Source organism: Lagopus leucura, unplaced genomic scaffold, assembly GCF_019238085.1.
Source record: "Lagopus leucura isolate 7727_CA_CO unplaced genomic scaffold, USGS_WTPT01 Super-Scaffold_100014, whole genome shotgun sequence".
Lineage (NCBI taxonomy): Eukaryota > Metazoa > Chordata > Aves > Galliformes > Phasianidae > Lagopus > Lagopus leucura.
Window position 1 is genome coordinate 16,167,540 of NW_024962268.1, and position 25,663 is coordinate 16,193,202.

Consider the following 25,663-nt stretch of genomic DNA (forward strand, 5'->3'; position numbering starts at 1 on the left):
GATTTCAATTTTATAGACATTTTTATAGTTTCGGGAGAATTTCTGAAAAGTAATCAATGCAAAGAATATTGTTTATTTACACTGGAATTGTATTCGGAATGAAAAAGCTACCAGCTGTATTTCTATGAATTGTCAGAGGAAAACTCCTGAAGTACATGTGCTTCTGACTACAGTCCTATCCAATACAAAACAGTGGCCTCTGCCTGCCTATGTATATGTTTACTAGCGCGTATAGCAATTTGCTGTAAAGTTGAGTAAGAACTTCTGGTCTTTAACTCTTCACCGCTTAGTCAGGATTCAAAAGTAAGATGGAAAATGTCGATTTCATGCATCTAACAGCAGTCACTATTTACCAGTGCAGTCAAGAAATATAATTTTGATTTTTTAATCATAGAAACTATGGAACACTATATTTGAGATGATCTCAGTATCAGTCCTTACAAAAGGAAGTTCTGAGCATAACAAATCAATGCTGAAGCTATGCATTTTCTAATTGTCAAGTCAGGAGGCACAAGCATCAAATGAGTCTTCCAGATCAATAGAAAAACGTATTATTTAAATGATCCCAGAGTCTCATTAAAAAGCTGTGGAAATCACTTTTGGCTTGAGCATGCACTCTGAAACCCTCAGTAACTGCACAGATTAACGTATGATGGCTCTCACATACAGTGAATATTTTTATAATTATTCTGCCTTGAAACCTACCAGCCACAAATAACTTAGGTTATTGATGTTTGCTAATAAATTTTAAATATACACTAAAAGTCAATCTTAAAGCATTATAAAATAGCTCCTTCTTAAAGGAATAATAGGAATCTTGATTAAAAATAAATACTGTGCTCTTGATATTCAGTTACTGGTTTGTGTGAAAAGATTTTCAAAAAAAGTTCCTTTCCTTGTAAATAGAAGTGTATATACATACAGCATTACTCATTTCACAGCACTGTTAATTTTTATTTTTGGTTATGTCATATTTGTTTTTTATGGGGAGATTGCAGTATACTAAATTAGTTAAGTGTTTGTGTAAAGAATACTTGTTAAGATGGATCACGTATAGAACAAAATGTTCATTCAAAAAACACCATGGCCTATGAGAAATTCAGTGAACTTGGAAAAAAGGGTTCAAATTAGGAAAAGTATGTACAATTAAACAAAAAGTGCCAGGGAAGATAGAAAGGAGAAGGGGAGTAATGATGTAGCATTCTGTCTTCCCACTTAGGCTGATTCCTAGATTGGGTGGGGCTCTGAGCAACCAGATGTAGTGGAAGGTATCCCTGTCCATGGCAGGGAGATGGGAACTAAACAGTCTTTAAGGTCCCTCCCAACTGCAATCATTCTGTGATTCTGTGATTTTAAAATTCTATTATTCTATGATGATTCTACGATTTTTTCAGCACACCCTTTGAGGGACAAAATTTTCACAGACAGTGAAACCATTGGTCTAATCTACAATTTGCCATGTTGTACATCTTGTCTACACTGCAAGTTGACAGTATCTAAATTAATTACATTTCTAGGATAAAGCGAATTGCAATTTGCCTACCTAGAAAGATCATGGTTCCTGAAAGCAGTACTTACATGAAGTTTGTACCCTTGGTATTTCTTAATCAAGTCTTGAATGAAAGGGTGTTTCAAAAGGAGTTCAACTGGAAGAGGTGCCAGATCTTCATTGCCCAATTCTTTGTATATTTTTATGAAATGCTTTAAGAAAAAAACAGTATCTGTTTATTTATTAAGTGCTTAAAAAACATCTAGGGGAAAGCAAAAAATTACAAGTGGCATTTCTGTAGCATACAATGTAAGGTACAGAACATCTTTTGAGTCGCCAGCCTACCTTATCATAACTGCCTTCTGTCTCCAGGCTACTAAATCTATGATTATCTTCATCCCTACTTCCTCCATCATGAAATACTTTGAGCAGAGTTGCCAGTGAAACTACTCCTTCACCTCTATAATTCAAGAGTTCATTTTCATCTTCTTCTGTGTTAGTATAAGGAAAAGTCTAAGAAAATAAGACAAGCATAACATAAAGTGATAGTCTGTCAGCAAGATATGTTTCATTTAGACATTTATTAGGGATCAATTGGTTATATGTCCAAACTTTGGTTCTTGCAAAACAAAAATCATCATCATATATAAATCATCCGCTGAACTATAAGATGAAGGAACAGTTATTGAAAGCTTAGAAATATCTACAACAGTGACATCAGTAGAAATTGAAAAATCAGCTTTTTCCAAGAATCTTGACAATGTTCCTCTGAGAAATTTATTTTTTCCAGAACAACAAAACATAAAAATACTTCGTAGTTACAATTTATAATAGTTACAGCACTCTACCAAGAACTCTATTTTTGTATTTATGTCAGAATAAACTTAGTAATTCATAGAATTCACTGAATCATCTAGGTTGGAAAAGATCTTCAAAATCATTAAGTTCAACCTTCAGCTTAACTTTCAAGTTCCCACCACTAAACCATCTGATTTAGATCCCATAAATATACATCCCTTAAATAGTTCCAGGGATAGGGATTCCTCTGTTTCCTAGGGCAGTCTGTTCCAATGCTTGACCACCCTGTTTATGAAGAAGTTCTTCCTGAAATCAAACTAACCTCCCCTAGGTTAGTCGGGTGCAAATTGAGATGCATATTAAAATTATTAAATATTAAAATTTATTCATGTTCTATCGCTTGTCACCTGAGAAAAGAGGCTGCAGCCTCCTATCAGGATGCTGTAGAGAGCAATGAGGTTTCCCTTCAGCCTCCTCTTATCCAACCCCTTTTCCCTCAGTCATTCCTTCTTTTTTGCTTGTCTTTTTACCAGCTTAATTGTGTTTCTCTTCACATGCTTAAGGAACTCAATGTCCTTCCCGTAGTGAGGGGCCCTAAACTGAACACAGTATAAACAAGCCATGAGATATCTTTGTGGTAATATTAGATGTGGCCAAACTGAATTGAAAACAACAACAAACCACCACTCAAGACATTTCTGACCATAAAGACAAGAAAGGTCCTCACAAAGTTCACTCTGTCTACATTAGTTCACTTTGTGTAAGATAACCACTAAGAACAATAGGAAATACCATTTAATTCAACATAACATTTTTTTATTATTACAAAGAACAGACTGCTGAGATTCAGCCATATTAATATTACATATCTTAACCTTTGATACTTTTTTTTTTTACAGTACACAAGTAGCAGAGTTACTGAGACAGTTTTTTAATAATTAGCACTGGAGAATATAAAAACATCAGCTCTTAAGTACAGCACTCCCAGTAAACCATTTACATTTCATGAAATAGCTACACAAGTCCAATAGCAACCTTTTTCATGCTTAAAAGCTAAGCATTTGAAGTCGGTACAAGTAATGGAAATCTCTAGGATGTGTTTTGTCTCATTTTTATTATTAAATTTAAATTCTTTAGGTAACTTCCTATGTAGAGCCACTAAAATCTCAGTGGTAAGCTGGTAATGAATTGGGTAGCTCTATCTGTTTCGCTGACAAATATTCCATTGATAATATTTATTGGATTTCCAGTAGAAGAGAGCTTGGAGATTTAGATACCATGTAAGCAACTACTGGTAGACAATAGTTTAGGTTCATATTTTTAAGGTGAATATTGTTTTGGATGTCTTCAGGTATTTAAGTCTTTCTATTTGATAGAACTACGCTGCATCAAAGACAACACAGTATCAACTCATAATTTACTTTTTGCTCCCTTGTGGTTCTTGAAAATCCTGGATGAAAAGCTAGTCTTACTGAAGCCAGTGGTATAAACTCTCATTTCCCTTAGAGAAATGAGGTTTTATTATCTGCAGTGTTCAGCAGGATTGTAAAGGATTGTATATATATAAAACAGGTGGTATTAGAAAAAAAGAAGGATTAAAAGCATGCATTACCTAAACTGCAACTCATCAATTTACAAAAGTCAATTATAAAGTCAATTATAAAGAAAATCTACATACAACTGTTCATTTAACATCTAATTCTAGTTTACTAAGGGACTCTCCAAAGATGAAGTAGGCGAAAAAATTGTCTATATGATACACTGGAAAACATATATTAAGACATAGCACAGATTCACATTGTTAAAAAATTGAGTGGGTATCTCAGTAAGACTAAATTCTTGGATTGAATGGGTTATAAACTTTGTCCCTCAGATACATGTTGTTGTTTCTAAACTAGAAATACTTCCCTCCCACCTGTGATGTGGTCAAAGGATGCTCTGACATATAGGTGATGTGCAGTTACTTATAAAGTTACAGATATCCCAACAAAACAGAACCAAAACAAACAAAAAAAACCATAAAGCAGAGAAAACGGGTCATGTTGTTTTGTATCCAACATCATGAGATCTAGAACTTTTCACAGGAATTTAGAATACTGAGTTCCTAGAACCACAAAATCACGGAATCATAGAATCACCATGATTGGAAAAGACATCCAAGATCATCCAGTCCAAGACTCCATCTACCACTAATACTTCCCCACTAAACCATGTCCCTTACTATCACATCTAAACGTTTCTCGAACAACTCCAGGGACAATGACTCAACCACCTCCCTGGACAGCCCATTCCAGTGCTTGATCACTCTCTCGGAGAAGAAATTTTTCCTAATATCCAATCTGAACATTCCTTGGTGCAATTTTGGGAGGTTTCTTCTATTCCTAGCACTACTTACACAAGTGAAGAGGCCAACTCCCACCTCTACACAACCTCCCTTCAGGTAGTTGCACAGATAATTAAGGTCTCCCCTGAGCCTTCTCTTCTACAGTCTTCTCAGTCACTCCTTTAAGACTTGTGCTCCAGACCTCTCACGAGTTTCATTGCCTTTCTCTGGACGTGCTCCAGGGCCTTAATGTCTTTCCTGCAGTGAGGGGCTCAAAACTGAACACAATACTCACTGTGTGGCCTCACCAGAGCTGAATACAGAGGGGTAATCACTTCCTTGCTCCTTTTGGCAACACTATTTCTGATACAAAACATGATACCTTTGGCCTTCTTGGCCACTGGGGCACAGTGTTCGTTCATGCTTAGCTGAGCATTGACCAACACTCACAGATCCATATTTTCCATACTGTCTGCCAGAAAATTTGCACCAAGACTGCAGTGTTGCCTGGGCTTGTTGTGGCCAAAAGTGTAGGACTTGGCATTTGGCCTGGTTGAACTTCATCCCACTGACTTCAGCTCAGTGATCCAGCCTGTCCAGACTCCTCTGTAGGGCCTTCCTACCCCCAGGGTGATGGACACTTCCTGCCAATTTGATGTCATATGTGAACTACTGAAGATGCACTCAATCCCCTCGTCTGGGTCATCAATAAAGATATCAAACAGGCCCCAGTTCCAAACTCTGTGGAACACCATTTGTGACCAGTCACCAGCTGGTTGTGACTTCCTTCAACACCACTTTCTGGGCATGGCCCTCCAGTCAGTTCTTTACCCAGCAGAGTGTATCTGTCCAAGCCACGGGTTGCCAGCTTCTCCAGGAGAATGCTGTGGGAGACAGTGCCAAAGGCTTTGCTGAAGACAAGGTAGACTTTCCCTAATCTACCAGATGGGCCACTTGATCGTAGAAAGAAATCAGGTTGGCCAAGCAGGACCCACTTTTCATGAATCCATGACACCTGGGCCTGAATCGCCCATGGTTTTGAACATGCCCCGTGATCTCTCTCAAATGATCTGCTCCATAATCTTTCATGGCACTGAGATCAGGCTAACAGGCCTGTAGTTCCCTAGATCCTCCTTACAACCCTTCTTGTAAATAGGAGTCACATTGGCAAGCCTCCAATCCTCTGGGACTTCTCTGGTTTATCACAAACACTAATAGATGGTAGAAAGCAGCTTGGCAGTCACCTCCCAGATCCCATCTAGCTCCATGGATTTATGACAGTTCAGGTAGACTAGAAGGTCTTTAACTGTTTCCACCTGAATAGGTGGGAGGCTTATTCTGCTCTCTATCTAACACTTCCAGGTTAGGAGGAAGAGTACCCCAAGGTCTGACTTTTAAAGACAAATATAATGTGAAAAAGACTTTCTCATATTCACACTCACCCACTGACAGTTTTAAAATTTTGATTGCCTCCCTCTGACTCTAGTCAATTGGAACTAATGAAGCATTTTATTATCTAAAGGAGTGAGCTCTTTCCAAGGTGTTTACAGATATGTATAGTAGGTTTCAAAAAGCGAATTATACTTCAGTAATGTGTAGGTGATGCATACAGTGCAGAAATGGCAGTTCTAAGTCCTTAAAAAAATGGGAAAATAATAACATACTTCATAAACACTAAAAACGTTCAAAAGCTCAGCTTCACTTGATATGACAATACATTCATCATTGCTCTAAAAACAATTTAGACAATTATCTAATATTAAATTCAGTCTTACTAACTCCTCTGATTTACAGACAAACTGGACAACTAAAAAATAATAACAAAATTGTATGTATTTTTAAGTATCCCAAAGAAACATAGTGGGAAAGAAAGTAAGAATGGTAAGGAAACCACTTTTATATCTATCCCCGATGATTATATCATAGGTCACATCATAGTCTCACTTCTTTGTCCTCATAGCTGGACATAATTGCCAAAGATTAGATCAAATAATGTCCTCAGTTCATTTTTGCAATTTGCAGTTACCAAGAAATATCTTCAACCTTAGTAATTATTTAACAAGCAAAATTTAAGACTTCAGGAAAAATACTTCTGAGTATTGTTATTCAAGTCAGTGGGAATATTTTCTGAGTTCCCATGAAGTCAGAGGGAGTGTTTGAGAGAGTTGGAGATATACACTACACAAATATTTACAGAAATCTAGCTAATCTGTGATTTGCAATCACCACTGTTATTTATTTATATGTATACCTATATTATTTTATTATAATATTTTACCTCACATACGAGAAACCCTTCTTCTTTTCTGTGTATGTATTTTCTAGTAGCTATGCTAAGTGCTCTGTAAACACCTTCAATAGGATCAGAGTGGGAAGCAAAGTAAAATAACATCTCAGAATAGTTGAGCAGTGCAGGAACTCTTCCAGTATCAGCAAATAAACTGAAGAAAAACTACAAAAGGACAGAAATACATAAATTAATCTCTACGAATGACATTTGATCAAATACAAACCACAGGCTGTACAGAAAATGATGAAATAAAGTAAGGACTGTTGAATAGTGATGCTATTTCTTAAAAATGAGTAAAGGCTATATAAATTGAGATAAATCAGACATGCTCTTTCTTAAGTGGTGACTTTCAGAGAACAAGAAGAAATTCAAAAAATGTGGTATCACAACAAATTAGCTCAAAAACTGCTTCCTATTTTCAAATTATATCTACACTTCCACAGGGATGTTCTTGAGCTTTGACATAGGTATCGTTTTTCTCTTATTCTTTACAAAGCTGGTCACTGTGCAGTAAAATTAATGCAGTTCAACAGAAAACAGGAATTCTGAGTTGACTATGGTTTAAAATACTGAAAGACAATTCATAGATTCCTGTTTCTGCCTTCTCTATTTCTTATTATTTTTTTATATTTGGAAATCAGATTCTGAAGTATCACCACCTGACCTCAAAAGCCACTCAAGCATTGCAGCAATTATGGAAGAGGAAACCCAAGAAAAAATTAAAGAATCATAGAATAGCTTGTGTTGAAACACACCTCAAGGGTCATCAAGTTCCAACCCCCTGCCGCAGGCAGGGCTGCCAGCTGCTACATCAAGTACTAGATCAGATTGCCCAGGCCCCATCTAACAAGGCCTTAAACACCTCTGGGGATGGGGCATCCATCCCTCTTTGGGGAACCTCAGAATGGAGTTGGAAAAGTGAGTGGTCTCTTCTAAATGGCTGTTTTTAAACTTACTTTTAAGAGATTTCCTAACTTATCAAAAGGTAAATGTTCTGTGCAATCTTTTGTTATGCTTAGATCTTCATTTCCATTAAACCATAAACCAAACTAAAAAAAAAAAAAAAGAAAAAAAAGTCATTTAGTTTCACATATTAAAATTAAGCAGTCTTCATGCTCCAAAAATAATAAAAAATGTTTTAAAAATACAAGGGCTACTCTGAACATAACGCCTCCTACATTATTACATTGGCCCAAAACGTAAGAGACAGACTTTCAGTTACATTTCTTTTGCTGTGTAACAGATGACAGCAGAGGGGCAGTCTGACAGAATGGTGCCTGACATGGACATATGCATGTAGCAAAGGTGTGTCACTGAATTCCTCCATGCAGAAAAATATCACTCGTTGACGTTTATCAACACTTGCTGAGTGTTTATGGAGATGAAAGAGTGAATGGGAGCACAGAGAGGGCTAAGTAGTTCTCAGCAGTGGCAGCAGCGACATGTTCTGGTCAGCCATGCAGATTTTTACAAGTGTAACATGTCAAGCTCTTATTCATTGCTGGTGAAAATGCATAACTAGTGGTGGCAACTGTGTTGAAAGACACTGTTTAGGAGATGAGAATTTGCTCTGTCGTATAGTGTTATTTTGCTCCTTTATCTGAAGCAGTTTCCATGGAAATAAATGAGGTGTTATTTTCAGTGTGACCTATGTAGATTTCCGAGAGCTCAACTGTTGAATTTAATCAAGCTGAATTTGTTACTAATTCACCATGACAGTGAACAAATAAAGTAACTCCTTCAACTTTAGATAGATAATTTCAGAACTATGGGAAGTGGAGTGGCATAGAACTGACACTATGTTCGTGAAAATTGTGTAAATGAATGAGGTAGTTGTAAAGAAACTTCTGCCAGATCCTACCTTCTAAGATGGGATGGCCAAGAACAGGTAATTACAGAAAAACTCACTTGCTCATAATTGAGTCTTGTTAAACCAAGCTAGAAATGGTGCAAAGAAAGTCACAGTAAGAACTATCGAGTTCCACCACCTTCAGGTGTTCTCTAGAACTATCTAGTTTACTAGCAGAAGTGCAGACAGTGGGGCACCTCAAATCCCCCATGGAAGGCTCTTCCTGTTATCTTAACCAAATGTTGCTTGTCATTGTTCCTTGTTAGGACAGTAATATAAAATCAGTAAATCAAAGTTTCGCAAAATTTTGCATGCATGTAAGTCTCAGTACTAAAGCAGAGAATAAAGTTTGTCTTCACTTTTATTCATAGACACAATTCTAAATCTTTGTATATTCCCTGTTTTGTTTACGGGGCAAATAAGATTTGCAAATAGTTGGTAATCTTATGAATCACAGGTACTAAATAAAAGGTGCAACAATCTTTCAGTGTAAACATCGTGAAAAGATTGTGATGAAGATAGTATTTTACTAGCTACATACTTTTCCATGTTTCAGACAAATTGGTACAATCTCATTTGTACAAAATTTTGCACTTTTTTGTGTGCTTTCTTTACTAAGCATGGCAATGAAATAGGAAAAAATCAAAAGATTCTAAGATTTTTTTTTTTTTTTTCTCCATGCAAGGTATAGGGGAAAACTGACAAACTAACAGCAAGAAAGTAAAATTTTTGTTGTTTCTGAGATCCTTTTCTAGAAATAAATCACATGGTAGACAATATGGGGTGGTTGAACAAGTATTTAATCTTACTCAACTATTGTTCTTATTTTTATAGGCTGCACTGACTTATTAATTCTCTAGTACACTATGTTCTACAGAACATGAGTCATTTTTTTCAAGCATGAAATTAGAAGAAAATGGCAGTAGTAATGACCTAATGAAATTTGACACAAATTGCCCTAAGTTGATATTAAAAATGCAATAAAAACAATTCATATCTTCTTAATAAACTAGAGGGCTAAATTTTACTTAAATCAAAAAAAAAAAAAAAAAAAAAAAAAAAAAAAAAAAAAAAGTGTTCCTATTCTTTTAATAGCTGTAAATGCATTAATTCCAAATACATAGCAGATATACAGAATTTTCGTGATATTTTAAAATGAAGACAGTTCAGGCTCTATTCTCAAACAAAAAGACATTGACAACTTTTATTTGCAATATGACTCCATTGTTGAATAAAATCTTCAGAGCAGTGCAGACTCTTAATTACTATTTAACTGAATTTCTTTGAATAGCCTCTGGATGTTCCCAAAATGTTCTCTTGAGCATTTTAAGTTATATGCATACCTATATAGGTCTCTTCCGAAAAAGTAGCTTCAGCTGAAAATTACCTATGCGTTTCTGAACCTTCTAGTCCTATTTAGTCCTTAAGTAACAAGTCTACAAATCATTCTCAGGGAAAAGCTCACAAAAAAAGTTCTATAAACAAATTGAATGCACACAGTTTCTTGTTCACCTTAAGCAGACTTTGAGGCAGTTTTGATTCAGAAGTATGCAGACATGTTGCTCAGCTGAATTTGTTTTTAATTAGGATTCTGTCTTAAAAAAATTGCAGCCTTGCATGCCTTAAACATGCTTATTTTTAAACTCTCAAATTTAAAAAGAAAAGTAGACAAATAGTTCAACAAATACAACTGCATGTTTTGTGGATTTTATGGCTTTGCAGAATTTGGATTTTATTTTTGTTTTGTTTTGTTTTTTGGCAGTCTGGGGTGAGATGGGAGTCTGCTGGAAGTTTTAATTTAATCAAAGAAGTTCTGAAACAGATAGGGTTATGAATTAATGTAGCTTTATTTAATTTTGGAAGAAAACTAATCCCACACGGTTAACAAACCAACTTCAAAAAAGATTCTCTGAAATTGATCTAAAATGTTTTGAAAATAACTTCAGTATCACTACACAAGTATGAACTGACAGAACTGGGGAATTTTTGAGCATACATGCATACATCTGTATATGAAGAACTACATACAAATTGGCTAACGCAAATTTTAAGAGTCATCCTAATTAATATTAAAAATCCAAAGTGAAAATTTGATAGGTAAAAGTAGGTCAGCATTGTTAAAAGAAAAAAAAAAAAAAGTATTTGTAATACACCTTCATGAAACTTGTTTCCTGAAAAACTGCTTGGCTAGCAGATTTAAATAGCAGCTTTCTTTAAAGGAAAGAATAGGTCAAAGAATTTTTTAATTTCCTATGTGTTCAAGGTATGAAAAATCACCTTCACTTGCAAAAGTTCATTACTGGAAAAATCCTCAAAATATTTCATCGAAGTAGAGTTACTGTGACCAAATTAGAATTCTCGTTTCTGTTTGGGGCAATTTTTTTTATCCCTCTGCTCTTGAATAGTGTCAGTTATATGCAGAGACAGCTCATAGTAGTTAAAATGCTGATGAAATAATTTCTTTAGAACAGGAATTATTTTCACTTGAAAATAATAATTATTTTCACTTGAAAATCTGAAATTAGTTTATGGCTCAAATAAATAGAAATGGAAGTAAAAAGAAAGCTTAATTACTCTGATTAGTGTAACTACCATATATGGATAAAACAGATGTCAGGCCTTCAATTTTCTGCAGATTATTTTCACTGGAATCACCCTCAAATAACAAACCAAATAAAATGCAGGCTGAATGCTTGAGTGCGAATAAACCTCACAATACATTATTCCATTCAAAGAGATTAACAATAAAATATTACTGAAGAAAAGAGAACATTACTGAGAAAAGAATTATCACCTGCATATAGTATTCCAGTGTAACAAAGCCTGATCCAGCTACATCAACTGACATGAAGTTATGGAGGGTTTTGAGAAGTTGTGTCACAGATGGCACTGGCCAAGGCTGTGCAGCTGATAACATGAATCTGCGCCAGTCAATCAGTTCTGTGTTCATACTGAATGCAGTTGCCAGATTTTGTAACTATAAAAAGAAAATAATACATGTTTTCAAATATGTATGCATAAAGGCACATAAATATGTAAGGTTTTACAGCAAGATTTCAAAGATCTATAAAGAATCAGGAGCTATTTCTACTTCATCTTTGTCTACATTGTGTAGCTACACCGATACATTTATGAAAATTAGAGCTCATAGTTACTTTATAATATCTCCAATGCAAGCACAGCCATAATTCTACTTAGGAAATAAGAGCCTTTGTATAGTAAAAACCTGATGTATCCCACTGCCTTCACGTACTTGTGCACCATATCCTCATGAGAGAAGCATTTGAGGATTACCCCAGACTGCTTCCCTCAAACATAAACACATAAAGCGACCACCTCCCACCTCTTCCTACCTTCAGTGAGGTTTGGAAGTAACAAAGCTGGCACAGTTCATTTATCACTGCTGCTGTAATGTGAATTTACTGTGCTGCTCTATACAATTTTCTGCTTCACATAAACATTTCTTAATCAAATGACTGATTTGCCCCAGACTGGAATTCTCAAAGAAGGAAATATATTTACATGGATCAGAGCCTTTTACAGACTGAGTGAATTTAATTGCGTAGATGCCATCTGCCAAATATTGGCAGGTATAGCACTGCTTTCTATAATCTGAAGCCTAATTTGAAATTCTCCTGTCACCCACTGAAATGATGAAATGGTGAGTTCAGTTCAGAACACCTTGTGCAGAATAAACATACACAGTACTCTATGCTTCATTTGTTTCCTTTGGCATAGAAATTATGGCTTTCACTATAAATGTACAAGTCTCCTTTTAAAGCCATGCTATTAAGGAAACTCTTTCAAGGGAAACAAGAAAAACAAAAATAGCACTTATAAGCATGAAGAGTTATTAAGGAATAAAGAACACTGAGGTACACACACATGTGCTCTATTAACAGATTGAATGTTTGATTTGTATTTTCCCATTATAACTAATTTCTTGTTTTGAGATCAGATTTTTCATATACTGAGGATAGGTATGACTAGTTTTCACAAAATTCAATCACTCAGCAATTTTTAAATGGGTTAATCATGCAATTCACCTGTTTGAAGAATAGTTCAATAAAGCTCTTTCTCCCCTTTAAAGTCCAGTTAAGACCTTCACGTGAATTGTGACTTCATCTCAGAAATAATTATCAAAATATGCTAAAATTAGCATATGCTAGTTTTTCATTCCATATGCTTACCAGGAACATCCCAAAGTAAAATTAACAATGAGTTCTGTGATGAAAGGTTAGGGAAGGCTAGATAACAATTTTTAATATTTCTAAGTCTGAAAATCTTGGGTAAGAGAATTTAAGGTCATGCAGCTCCAGAGTTTATTCTCCTTTCTTTGAATAAAGAACATAAACTGTCTTACTTTAACACCTCTAAGTGAATTTTCCACTGTCTCTGAAGAAGTGATGTGATTTGAAAATTGTAAATAAATACAGTTCTGATGCATTTTATTGCTGGCACAGCATCGTCTAGAATCTTTCTCTGAAGAAACATAAGATTTTTATGGAAAAATTGATAATAGTGCATAATTGACCTTGTCAGAGGAACGGTAATGCTGCATTTTCTACACCAATACTTCTGATGAAGTGAAAGTAGGTGTTAACTTACATCTGTAAGTGTTAGGTTCATCCATGCATCAGGAAGGTAATTTGTTCCAAGACTTGAATTAGTCAGATTTATAAAAATGTCAATAAATACTTCCTTTTGTATGAAACCTAGTAAAATAAAAGTTGATATAAAAATTATTTTTGCTTTTTAAAATAGTCTCACTTTGCTAAAGGGAATCTACTTTTTTCATTTTAATGATCATACCAGAAACCTATTTGTTCTGCTATTCTGTAATATTCATAATGTTAATATATTTGAAACCAAACGTAATATTTTCTCATTCAAAATAAACCATTGGTGATGCACTGCGCTGTCTGCCCAGAGAGGTTGTGTAAATCCCGTCCCAGCAGGCACTCAAAGCTGGGTTGGATGGAATCCTGGGCAGTCTGCTCTGGTGAGTGGGAACCAGCCCACAACAGGGGGTTCAACTGGATGGTCTGTAAGAACCACTCCAACCTAAGTCATTTTATGTGGGGCCTGCATAATAGCAAAATGACAAATATTCCACAAACTGCAGCTTGATACTTGTCTTGACCTCCTTTGTGGTCTCTAATCCATACTATGAGTCTACGCTGTCAGTTAAAAATGTGTGAATACAAATGCCAGTCACATGTTCTGTGCATTCAGTATCTACCAACATTTTCTTTCACTGTGCTGTACTTTAATTAATTGTATATTTACCTCAACTCTGTAAAGTAATCAGAGGCTAGAGAATAAGATGGTAAACACAGAACACTGTTAAAATTTGAAGTGAAAATTGCTTAAAGAGTTTCAAAGAATGTGTTCGTGGTAGTTAGATAAATAGCTCTGCATTTTATTTTAAACAAATCACAACATAAACTCATATATATGACATACATATTGATAATAAAACCAATTTGTTTTGTAAAATGGGATTGGCTTACAAGCAAACAGAATCTTTTAACTTCATGTGCATTATTAAAACATAAAAATATGCATGCCAAAATACAACATACAGTAGACCAATACGAGTCTGTCCAATCAGAAATGGAAATGATCTAAATTTTGAGAGACTAAGCTGGCTTTCACAATGTCAATACGTTAAGTTTTCAGACTACAATTAAAAGCAAACACAACCAGTAAAATACAAGAATGAAAAAGTGGCTTGTTTGTTTTTTTTGTTTTTGTTTTTGTTTTTTTCTTACTGCAGCTAAATTTTGTCCTTCTGAAAATGAGCTGTTGTGCACGTTCTGTGGCTTAGACATAGAATTCATCTTTGAAGTGGAAGAGAGAAGTGAAAATTAAGTTTACGAAGAAACATTTAAGTGTCAGGAACATGAAGAATGTGTTTGAACATCCATTTGATAGTGTGAGCATTCAAAGTCCTGTGGAAAATTTGAATTAGTAGGAACGGAACCTCTTCTGTTTGCTTTCAATATGAAAATCAGGAGTAAAGCTCTCAGTACATTTTAATATTGAAGAAAACCTCGGAGAGGAAAAAATGCAGGTTTGGAAATCTTGAGTTCTATTGATACAGGAAGAAAGAAGAGAAAAACGTCTGGACTCTAAGCCTTATGGTCTCACATAAATTTCAGCATGAAAACAAAAACTGAGAAAAATACTGGCAAAGTAATAGTAATAATCTGACAATCTTCCACCTTCTGAAAGTTTTTAAGTTACCTATTTTGAGAAAGAAGACCTTTTTAAAATCATGTGACTTAGGTCATTACTGAAACACAGTTGTTGATTTATGTATTTAAGGTGACCAGTAACTTGTAAAGGACCAACAGAAAGCACTTTCTGACTTCCTGGGGTATGGCTTAAACACTTCTAGTGCAAGGCCATCACAATGACAATCAAAGGCTGGTATCAGGAAGTATGATATCCTGTCCTCTCACGGGTTAGTCCTGTTTTGCTGACAAACCAGCCTACCTTTCCTGCAAGAACATTTTGGCTACAAAACTTATTTTTGACAAGCTTGTTAAAGTGAGCTCGCTTTTTTATGACTTGGCAGAATGCATTTGCAAACCTAGCAGGCATAAAAGGATTCCTGAGAGGGGCCCCAGTTCATCTTTATCATCTTGATGGCCACTGCTGTCTTGAGACTACAACCTTTGGATGAGTGCACTTACCCCCGAGTAGTTGGTTCTACTCTAAGTAACTATACATTTTCAAAATATATCCAAGAAACATTTGAGGGACAAGAAAATCAACAAACTTGAATGAAGAGACAGTGTCTAAAGTGGGAGAACTGGAGATTAAACTGGAGATTAAAACTTTAATCACTGTTTATATTGTATTGTCTAACACGTAAGGACATAGTTTAAAGGTAACTTTAACCTTAGTTGATGTAAGCTTGTGGCAAATCAGTGAGATACTCAAGCCCTCTTAGGTGATCTGTAGCATTTGCTCAATTTTCTTTTTCTGTGGTAAATGTGAGTTACTTTCTCTATGCTACATGTAGAATTGCTGATGTATTGTATGATAGTTTCTTAATTACCTCCTTATGAAGTCTCCTAATGTGGGAAAATTCCACAGTGTCATTAAATTGGTATAGTAGTTCAAAAAATTTCAAGTATGGTATAAGGGAATACCTCATCATGATGTGCTTAGGGAGGACTAGGAAGGTTCAAAAGAGATCCCTCATAAGCATGTTAAAAATAAATTTCAAATAACTGTCTTCAGTTCAGTCTTCAATATTAAGTCTAGATTTAATGTGTTTATTTATATGTTATACTGTACAGAACTTTTTAAAAATATCACATCGTATTACAAGACAAAAGACAATTAGTCAGTTTTCTTCATAGATTGCTAAGGCCACAGAGCTGCTCTACAGTCATGGTGAGATGTGAGTGGGTAGCTGCACAGATGGTGCTGAGAAAGAAGACTGTCATCTCCAAATGGGGCTCTGCAAGTGGTAGGAGGAGATAATGTCCTCCGGTTAGAATGAGAAAACAAGTCCAGAATTTTCTTTGTCCATTTAACAATAATGGTTTCAAAACATGTATGCTCTTTACAATATCTTTTCATTAATTCCAAAAGGAAAGAACAACAGATCTTTGTTGAATGACGTAAATAGAAAACAAACTTATTCAATATGTTTATATTCTTAACAAGAAAGGATTGAAAACATTATGGAAGAGGAATTAGTATTCAGTAAGTGTTAGAATAACTGAAGAGATTTGAGAAAACCAGTAATTAAATACAACTAGAAGCAAATCAAAGTGCACTGAGGAAACAGACTGCAAAAATTACTACGTTTATTATACTGCAGATAAAATCAATCTTGAAAGGACATCAGGTACTTTGGAATACAGAATTAGAATTCAAAATGAACTTTACACATTCGAGGTAAAGCCTGCGATGAAAAGAACACATCCAATTAGAATAAATGTTAAGTGCTACACTGTACTGAAATAATGCACTGCATAAATGTCACAAGGGGAGTCATACTACCAAATTAACAATTCTGTAGAAAGGCTTTAGGGATTTTAGTTGATTACAATATCATCAAAAAGTATATGGGAAGAAATTTGAAATAATATTTGCAGTGTTAAGGTTTCTGTTGACAGACAATCTTGGAATCTGAAGATCTTGATGGACGTATAGAAACTAAGCAAGAATCATCACAGAGTTAAAAAATGACCTGAGAGACATTATTATAAGACTTCTGCTATTTTTATCTAGAAATGGAAGGCCATGAGAAAATAACAATAGCTATTCAATTAAAACAAAGCATTACAAAGAACACAGTAACAAACTCTTCTCCGTAGGTAACGTCAGGAAGGATGATAGCAGATCATTTTTATCTTCAGCAAAATACTTCAGATAGTTATAAAAAGCAAGAGAGTATTTTAACAAACCTGTGAAGAGAGGCAAATATTGACTACAGATTGTCTGTCTTGGTCTTATTTCACTGCAAATCTTTCAATACCTCTTACTTTTTGTGATACTAAGATTTCATTGGCAAGGGCAGTTTACCTATTATATTCAATCCTAACACCAAAAATTGTGATGTTGCACTCATGCATCACAAAAGTGTCTTCAGAATTATAGATTCAAAATCTACTTTTATTTGTTACTTCAGATTTCGTCTTCTGCTCTTGGACTTCCTAAGTAATATTTCCAAATATTTTCCATTCTTATCATACCTAGAACTTTTCCATTTGAAACTTCAAAGGAAAAAATCTGGCATTATAAAATTTAAAGAGAAAATCCTTGGAAACAGCTATGCAATACATCTAATAAGGCACGCCCTATATTATATATCCTGTTGCTTATTAGATAAAATATATAGGAACATTTTTGTTATCTGGGAAATCACAAATGCACATATTTCAATGATCTTTTATAATCTACCATATAATATGCAGTACTGATCTTTTGTTCAGTAACTGAAAGTTAATTCTACTTGTGGATTAAGATATTTTAAAGAGGTAAGTACTCAAACACATTCTGTTTCTGACATATACAACTACTTAGACCTAGAAGTAGCATGAATACATATGCAAAAATAGAAAAGTTATATGTATCACACCCTGTGCAATTACTAGACTTCTTATATCAAAAGCAGAGTGTTAATCTCAGTTTAGAAAAGGATTGACTTAAAGGTCAAAGACTTCAAAATTATTTACCCCAAATTATTTTTAGTTCATCAGTTTGGGCATAACTAAGAAAAGCCTTTAACAATTTCTTACTAGTTTTCTTTAAACATATTCTGCTGGGATGCTTTTCAATGACTGGAACTGAGCAGAAAGTTTCATTCAGAACATGAAGATAATAGCAAATTATGACACCAGAAAATTCTCTGAACAGCAATCATCTTCAACTCCAATGTTAGAAAGATACAGCATTCTTATTCTAGTCCTCACTGAAATATTTTTACATGAAAATTAAATGGTTTAAGCTATGAAGTACATTACTCATATCCTGGTTGCAAGAGCATGTGCTATGGGAAGTCTGATTTATGCAATTAATTATCAGCAGTGGACTACAGAACTACCGAAGAAGTCTTTACGTTATACTACCTTGTACTATGTAGAAAGGTCTTCTGAAGGACAAGTCTGACAAGAAACTTGAAATGTCATGTTAAACTCTATTTCTAAGAGATTTAGAAGTAGTAATACACTCAGATATGGAGAGAAGTCATTATTCTTAACTCAGAGGCTAAGGATGCCAAGCAATCATTTGACAGCAATCATGCACTGATTTCCCACAAATTTATCAAAGGAAACTAATGGTTTTCAGAATGAATAAAACTTCCTGAACTATTAAAGATAAGGGCTAAATTAAGTGGATATAATGTATCAGTGGCTTAGATTAAACACAACAAAGGATCAGGTAATTATGACTCATCCTCTCTGAATGTAGCCTCTCTGCTGTAGACACGGTCACAACGTACTGCATATTTTTCGTTCATTACTTTCAGATTTGTAAGAAATCTAGAAAAGAAGGACAAGTATAAAAAGCTACCAGTGATTCAATAGAGCATAGAAAGAAAAGCTATTTTTAAAAATAACTGTAGTACTTTATGGAAAAGATAGAAATTTTACAGTCATTAATCTTGCAAGATATATTGGTAAATTGTTCATAGATGTTACAAGAATGATTTTGAAGGAAAACATCTAATCACTTTCACTCTGAGTCTCCAAATCAAACTCAGAGGAGCAAACTGATCTTTCATTTATTGTCATATTTTCATTTATTGTCATACTATTTTTCTGCCAAATAATATTCCACAAATTAATAGCTTCTCAGGGGTCAAATTTTTCTATATCCGGAGAATTCATCTGGATTGTCATAAGATCTGTCGTCACACTTTCAGAAATTAGTTTAGAGTGCAGATGCATCATGATGAATTCCATTTGACTGAAGCTTTGCTCTGTTTCAGCTGAGCTTGCTGGCAGAGTTAGGATCAGATCTACCAATGCCAGGATATTGGGATACTTCTTTGAATAGTGTGCATTCACTGAATCCCATGTCAAGGTCTGGATGTTCTGAAATCTATAAAGCAAAGTAAAAGTTATAGAATTATGCCTATTACTGGATGTATTTTCACAATCCTTTTAAGTAAGTCAAAAAAACAGGTGCAAATGCAGGATCCTTATTACCTGTTATAAAGCTCTAATTTCAGCATGCTCCATTCAGTTCCAACTTCACTGATCTTCACACTAGCAGCTTTTAGTATGGCTTCATAATGTTTACTCAAGACAGATACTTCCTTTTCACCAAATTCTATAACAGAGGGAAAACAATATATCAGTTGTTAAAAAAAAAAAAAAAAAAAAAAAAAAAAAGTCAAACAAGCACTTCTTCAGCAAGCCATTATCACAGTTCTATACCTTGTTTCATTTTGTCAGGCCATAGTTTAAAACTTCCAATAAGAGTTGCTTTCAAGACATCTTGATTAGCATCACAGAAACAATCACTTAATCTCTTCACCAAATCACTTAGTACTTTGGTTCGTACTGCTGAAATATTTCCATTTCCAACAAGCTGGTGACCATGAAAATACTGAATGGTCTCCATCAAGCGTTCCTTTGGACCAGCTCTGAAAGGTACAATGTACAAAACAATATATACTACTCTTTTGCTATATTGTAAAAGATTGTAATTCCATTGTTAGAAATGTCAGACCTTGTTTGATACATTTGGAGCGTTTCCACAGTTGACTGCGTGGTAGCAAATATATCTGCCATCGAGGAATTGTGATCCAGAGTAACACGCAACAGAATGTTGAGGACATTGATGACATCCAATAAGAAGTGGGAAAACTTGACTACCTCCATTTTCAGAAGGAGATACAATAGGCCTTTGTCTTTCTGCCTATTCGAGGTCCTTGAATCTCCTTCAATCTGGAAATCAAAACAGTAATAGAACGTGTCAGGTAGATGGGTCAAAGTTAACCACAGCAATTAATTTTTCTGAAACAGACGTCCAATTTTTAAATCAATTACCTTATTCAGATGTAGAACAAATGCAGGATAACCTTTAAGGAGAATCTGTAGAGCTGTCTGTAGGCGAGGAAGCCGCTGGGAGCCTCCAATGCGAGATGGAATAGCTGGATGTAAATTGATGGCTTCATATATAGCTTTGAGATTCTTCTTATTTAGAGTAGAGTTGTGATAAAAGTAGTACATATTTCTCAAGCCACTGGTTAAGATACTGTATAGCTGAATGTTTTCCAGTGCTCCCTTGTAAGCCAGCCTTAGGCGGTGAGCAAAACAATGCACAGACTGTACACAAGGTTGAATTTCCCTCACGAGATTAGCTACTCCATCATTTTGACCAGTCATTACACCTGTCCCATTGCTTCCAAATCCAACTAATTTTCTTGAGCAGTCTTGACTTGCCAAGCTAAGCTGAAGATTTATTTGAAATGTTTCCTCAATTGCACTTTTTATAGTTGAAGCATCATTGTTTTGAACAGGTTGAACCCCAACAATCTGGCAGTGAACTTTTCCTTCATTTGCAAAGCGCACATAGACAACCACCACTGATTTGAATATACTATCTGTGAATTCATCACTGATAAGAGAAAAGAATTTACAATTCTCCCGTTTCTCTTTTAGAGATATTCTTTCTACTTCAGCCATAAAATGTATAAACATTCTTACTGACTTTTCATTTCTGAATACAGAACCAATGTCTGTTCCCTTCGCATCATCTAGTTCACAGATCCAGTCCAAGTCTGTAAAGGGCCAACCAGATTTAGCAATTGCATGGCATGATCTAAAAGTACCTTCTACTCTTCCTATTGTTATGGAGTTCATACTCTTCAACATCTGCTCAGCAGAAACTGTATTTGGTGAAGCAGTACTGGCAGCTTCCATGCAGGTAGCCCAAGCATGAGCTTCACTGTTCTGGTGTATATTTATAAATTCCAGTTTGAAGTCATCAGTGCCAGAACAAAAATTATGAATGCTTTCCCCCAAGTCCACATTATGCTTGCGACACAATGCACAGAACATTATTCCCCTTTCATCATCATATTTTAACCAGGAGTATTTTGTCAGCCATATTTTTGGAAACTGGCGATTCTTCTTTATTCTTGGATGTTCCAAAGCTTTCTTTTCCTTCCCTCTGTCATCAACTTCTCTCTTGCTAGAAGAATTACTCCTGCCTTTAAATTGCTTCAGTGCTCTTATGGCTATAATTTAGAAAAAAACAACTAGATATAAAATGGTTTTTATTTAATAAATGATCAATTTTACTTTTTATTTTCATTCCATATTTATTTTTTTAATTTGGGAATAGATTGTGACTCTCAAGGTCATAAAAAGAAACAAGTGAAAACAAGATCTTCAACATCACTTGGACAGCTCCCAAGACCTTTCTAAGAAATGTTTTGATTTAAAACATAAAAGTTTTGATTACAGATTTTTTTTTTTTTTTTTTTACTAGCATAGATATCTCAAAATTTGCAACCAGTAAAATGCAGCAGCATCAAAATCATTATTAAAATAGAGAAAAACTGTCAGGGAATAGAATTCAGAATTGTCTTTTAGGAAAAACATCTTCAGAAGATAACACTGATTTAACAAGCCTGTTACTATACCCATTATGACTAACAGAAAAATTTACTTGGAGCAATTGCAAAAATACATAATCAAACATCTGTCACAGAATGAACAAGGTGCATATTTAAGTGATCTGATGTTCTTATATATATATATATAATTCTGCTGCTCTGAGAAAGAAGAACTGCATAAGTTTCACTTTTTGTTCTGAAAATTGAGACACATTCAAAGCACTAAGGTTGTGCTCAACATTGTTTTTCCAAATTGTTATTAAGATGGTCATTCTCATATTTTGTAATTGCATAAGCAAACATTTTCGAAAATTTTCTGTCTGGACCTCATGAATCTTCTACTTTTGGCAGGTAATTTAATAATTCTTTTAATAGGTAGTTGCAATACGGTAATGAATTCAAAAAGAAGGCAGTCGCATAATTTGGACTAATTCCAAGTAGAATTGAAGCAATAAAAGTTGAAATCTATTTATTGGGAAAAAGAAAAAAAGAAAAAAACAAAAAACAAAAAAACAAAACAAAACAAAACAAAACAAAAAAAAAACAAGCGAAAAAAAAACAAAGTAAAGCACTGAGGAAATGACCTAATAACAACCTCCCATCCTCCTTGTGGTTTGTACCTCAAGAATTACAAATAACATTTAATAACAAATAACCAAGACGCAATTAACATTTACATTAAGACAATCATAGAAAGGAAAAAGTCTCCTTGTACCTCATTCTTTTTTTATTGTACAAAGGGTAAATTTTCATATAGGCACTGTAGAATTTCTGAGAACTATTTGTTCCCATTATATTATAAGCATCCTGAAGTGTCACAATATTAAATATATACGTATTAGGAACATGCAGTTCAGATACATCTCTATTGTGAGCAATTCTTCAAAAGGCAGCAAAGTAATAGAAATAAATACATGTGATATACTTATTGTTCCAAATCTATTAACACAATAAACCTAAACTGAAATGTTTACAATTAGAAAATAAATTAAAAAAAAAGAAACAAGTGTTACAGTTTGGTCAGCAACTATCTTCTATGATTGACAAATCTGGAATCACACTGATAAAAATTACTATTCGTGTCTTAGTAGACCATTTCAGATTTTATAAAGGCATTTTAAGCAATTTTTGGATATGAGATATAAAATTCCCTGAAGTTTGACTGAAGATTGTTACAGACAAATAATCTGTTCTCTAATCCAGAATGGATTGCTCACAAAGATTGTTGCTGTGAAAAAAATACACTTTAAAATTCCTTTGTGAAATTCACTTATAAATGGAAGAAAAAAGCCTGGGATATTTTGATTGTATTGTATTACTGACTTGTAAAACATTACCAAAATTGGATTGTATTAAACACCGTTAGCATAATCTTCAGAAATTTCTGATGCATGCTAGTAGCAATGACAGTAGATGGGTCATATGAAGAATGTAGTACTAAAGAGAATGTAAGAAGATGATATCTGATGGTTAGTTTAATTTTGTTCATTATAACAGACAGCATGCAAAGAGACTGTAGAAGAAAGAAAAAAAAATGTGTTAGCAGCTCCATTTCAGACCTGCCACAGGGGAACACTCCGAAGGCAAGATATTAAAGCACTGCTAATAAAATGATCAAAGGAGTTAGTGAGATTAACAAATACTGCTGGGTCACCCTAAACTGCAGCAACACCACTCATAATAATAGAAGAAAATGTTTAAATATTTCCTTATCAAATGAAAAACCACATCAGTAGGTAGGAAGGTCCAGCAAAGGTCACATTTTTTGTCCATCGATGCTTAGAATGCTGAGTAATATGCCTCCACGGAGAACCAAGTGTGCAGGATAGAACAAAGATGTCTATGATGTATCAGCAGCTCTTAAATACTTTGAATTCCTAGGGAACACAGAACTATTTATAATTTTTATAATATTTCCTTTGTTAGTACCTAGTCATTTTAAATTACATTGGTAATTCCATTTTTTTTAAATTGTCAATTTATTATATAATTGAAAAGATATCCTTTTGACATTTACCAAATGTCCTGTGAGGAAACTGGTTGCATGTTTAGTTCTCCTTATCTAATAATCTTTCCTTTTTACTCTTTGTTTTACTCGGGCACGTAGCTGCTAACAGCTTCACTGCCGGTGTGTAGGATACTTCATTGTATTCTCTGTTTTGTTTGATGGGAGACTAATGACTAAAGAGGCATGTATTTTCTGTTGGGCATTGTATTGAACAAGGGGAGACAAAAGAATGGAAAGAAATTTTCCCAATTTTCTAAGGGAGGAATGATTTAACTCTTCATGTTGTGTTTGGGTACTGAAAAGGTCTGGTTGTCTTAGGAAATCTGGGATTCTTGGTGTGAACGATATAGCCTACTAGCAATAAAATCATTATCTGAGCTTCTTGATTTTGGAACTTCTAATAATCTTAAAAAAACTTACCTTTCAAACTAGTCCATAAGAAAAATTTTGTTTTGTTTCGTTGTTTCATTGTTTTAGTGAATATAATATGAAAAAGACAATTTTGTAGAAATACTTAATTTTGTATTTTTTGCTAGCTATTACAAGTGCACAATAAAAATACTCGTTCTCTGTCTCAAAAACATTAAGAATCTTACAGATTGTATTAGAAAAAAAATAGTATTAGATATTTTAATTAACGAAGAAATTACATGAAAACAGAACAACTCTCTTAAAGTGAATGACCAGTCCAAGCTGGTATCTTATACAGTGTGTTTTACCTTTAGGACACTATCTAATGATTCCAAGTGTACAGACTTTCAGTTTCACATGGCATTACATGTACAACATTGCCTGCTACTTTAACCTCTGCAGAGGATTTTGAAATGCTTATACGCCTACTCTTATACTATAAGCAGAATGATAACTGTTTCTCTACAGAAACTCTAAACAATTTTCTGCTGAACATTTGTTCATTTGAGTGCTTGTTCCATCTTATGGAATTTCTCTATAATATACATGAAATGAAGGATTAAATTCAACTTCACTGTACCTCTGTGGTCTTGCTATATTGAAAGAGTTGAATTCAAAACTATAAGTACAGGTTTACGTATTCTGTTTCACAGTCTTGCGCAAAAGTTACAATTATAATACGGAACACAGTAATAATTAAATCTTCTGTGTATGTGCTTAACTACCTGCTATCTCAGTTTAAAACTGCCTTACTAAATTATTATCATTTTATAATATTTTTACAGTAGTATTAATTTTTGATAGAAAGTATTTTTAAGTGTCCTAAGCCAAAAGTTCCCATAATTAGAGAGTAGGCAAACAATATACTTGCAAAAAAAAATACATATGGGTTAATACTTGCAAATCCCCCTAGACAACTGACAGAAACTGACCTGAAGAATATAATGGTTAACATCTATAATAGATCCTATGTAATAATTTCATAAAAATACCAGCTTCTTCAATAGTATGTTTTAAAATAATACCACTTAGTTGTTCACTGAGCTCTGAATCAGTAAATGAGTTAAAGACTTGTATTTACAAGGTATGATATGTAACACTCTTAGAAAATCATACTGCATACAGATATGTGCTAGGAGAATCATAGAATCATAGAATTGCTCAGGTTGGAAAAGACCTTAAAGATCATCAAGTCCAACCACAACCTAACCATGCTGCCCTAACTCTAACAGCCCACCACTAAATCATGTCCCTGTGCACCACATCCAAATCTTAAACACAACCGGGGATGGTCACTAAACCAACTCCCTGGGGGAGCCTATTCCACTGCTTAACAACCCTTTCTGTAAAGAACCCTTTCTTTATAACCAACCTATTAAGAACATTAAGAACATAG

The 25,663-nt window shown here is 34.4% G+C and overlaps 1 protein-coding gene across 1 annotated transcript in view; it reads right to left on the bottom strand.

Moving 5' to 3' along the window:
- Positions 1-19,150: 19,150 nt before the first annotated feature.
- Positions 19,151-25,663, bottom strand: part of SPEF2 (sperm flagellar 2) — a 47,364-nt gene continuing 40,851 nt past the window's right edge. Inside the window, 6 exon segments of the mRNA XM_042875361.1 lie at positions 19,151-19,174; positions 19,177-19,321; positions 19,429-19,559; positions 19,661-19,868; positions 19,955-20,172; positions 20,275-21,467. Of these exon segments, the coding sequence (XP_042731295.1) occupies positions 19,151-19,174; positions 19,177-19,321; positions 19,429-19,559; positions 19,661-19,868; positions 19,955-20,172; positions 20,275-21,467 (1,919 nt within the window).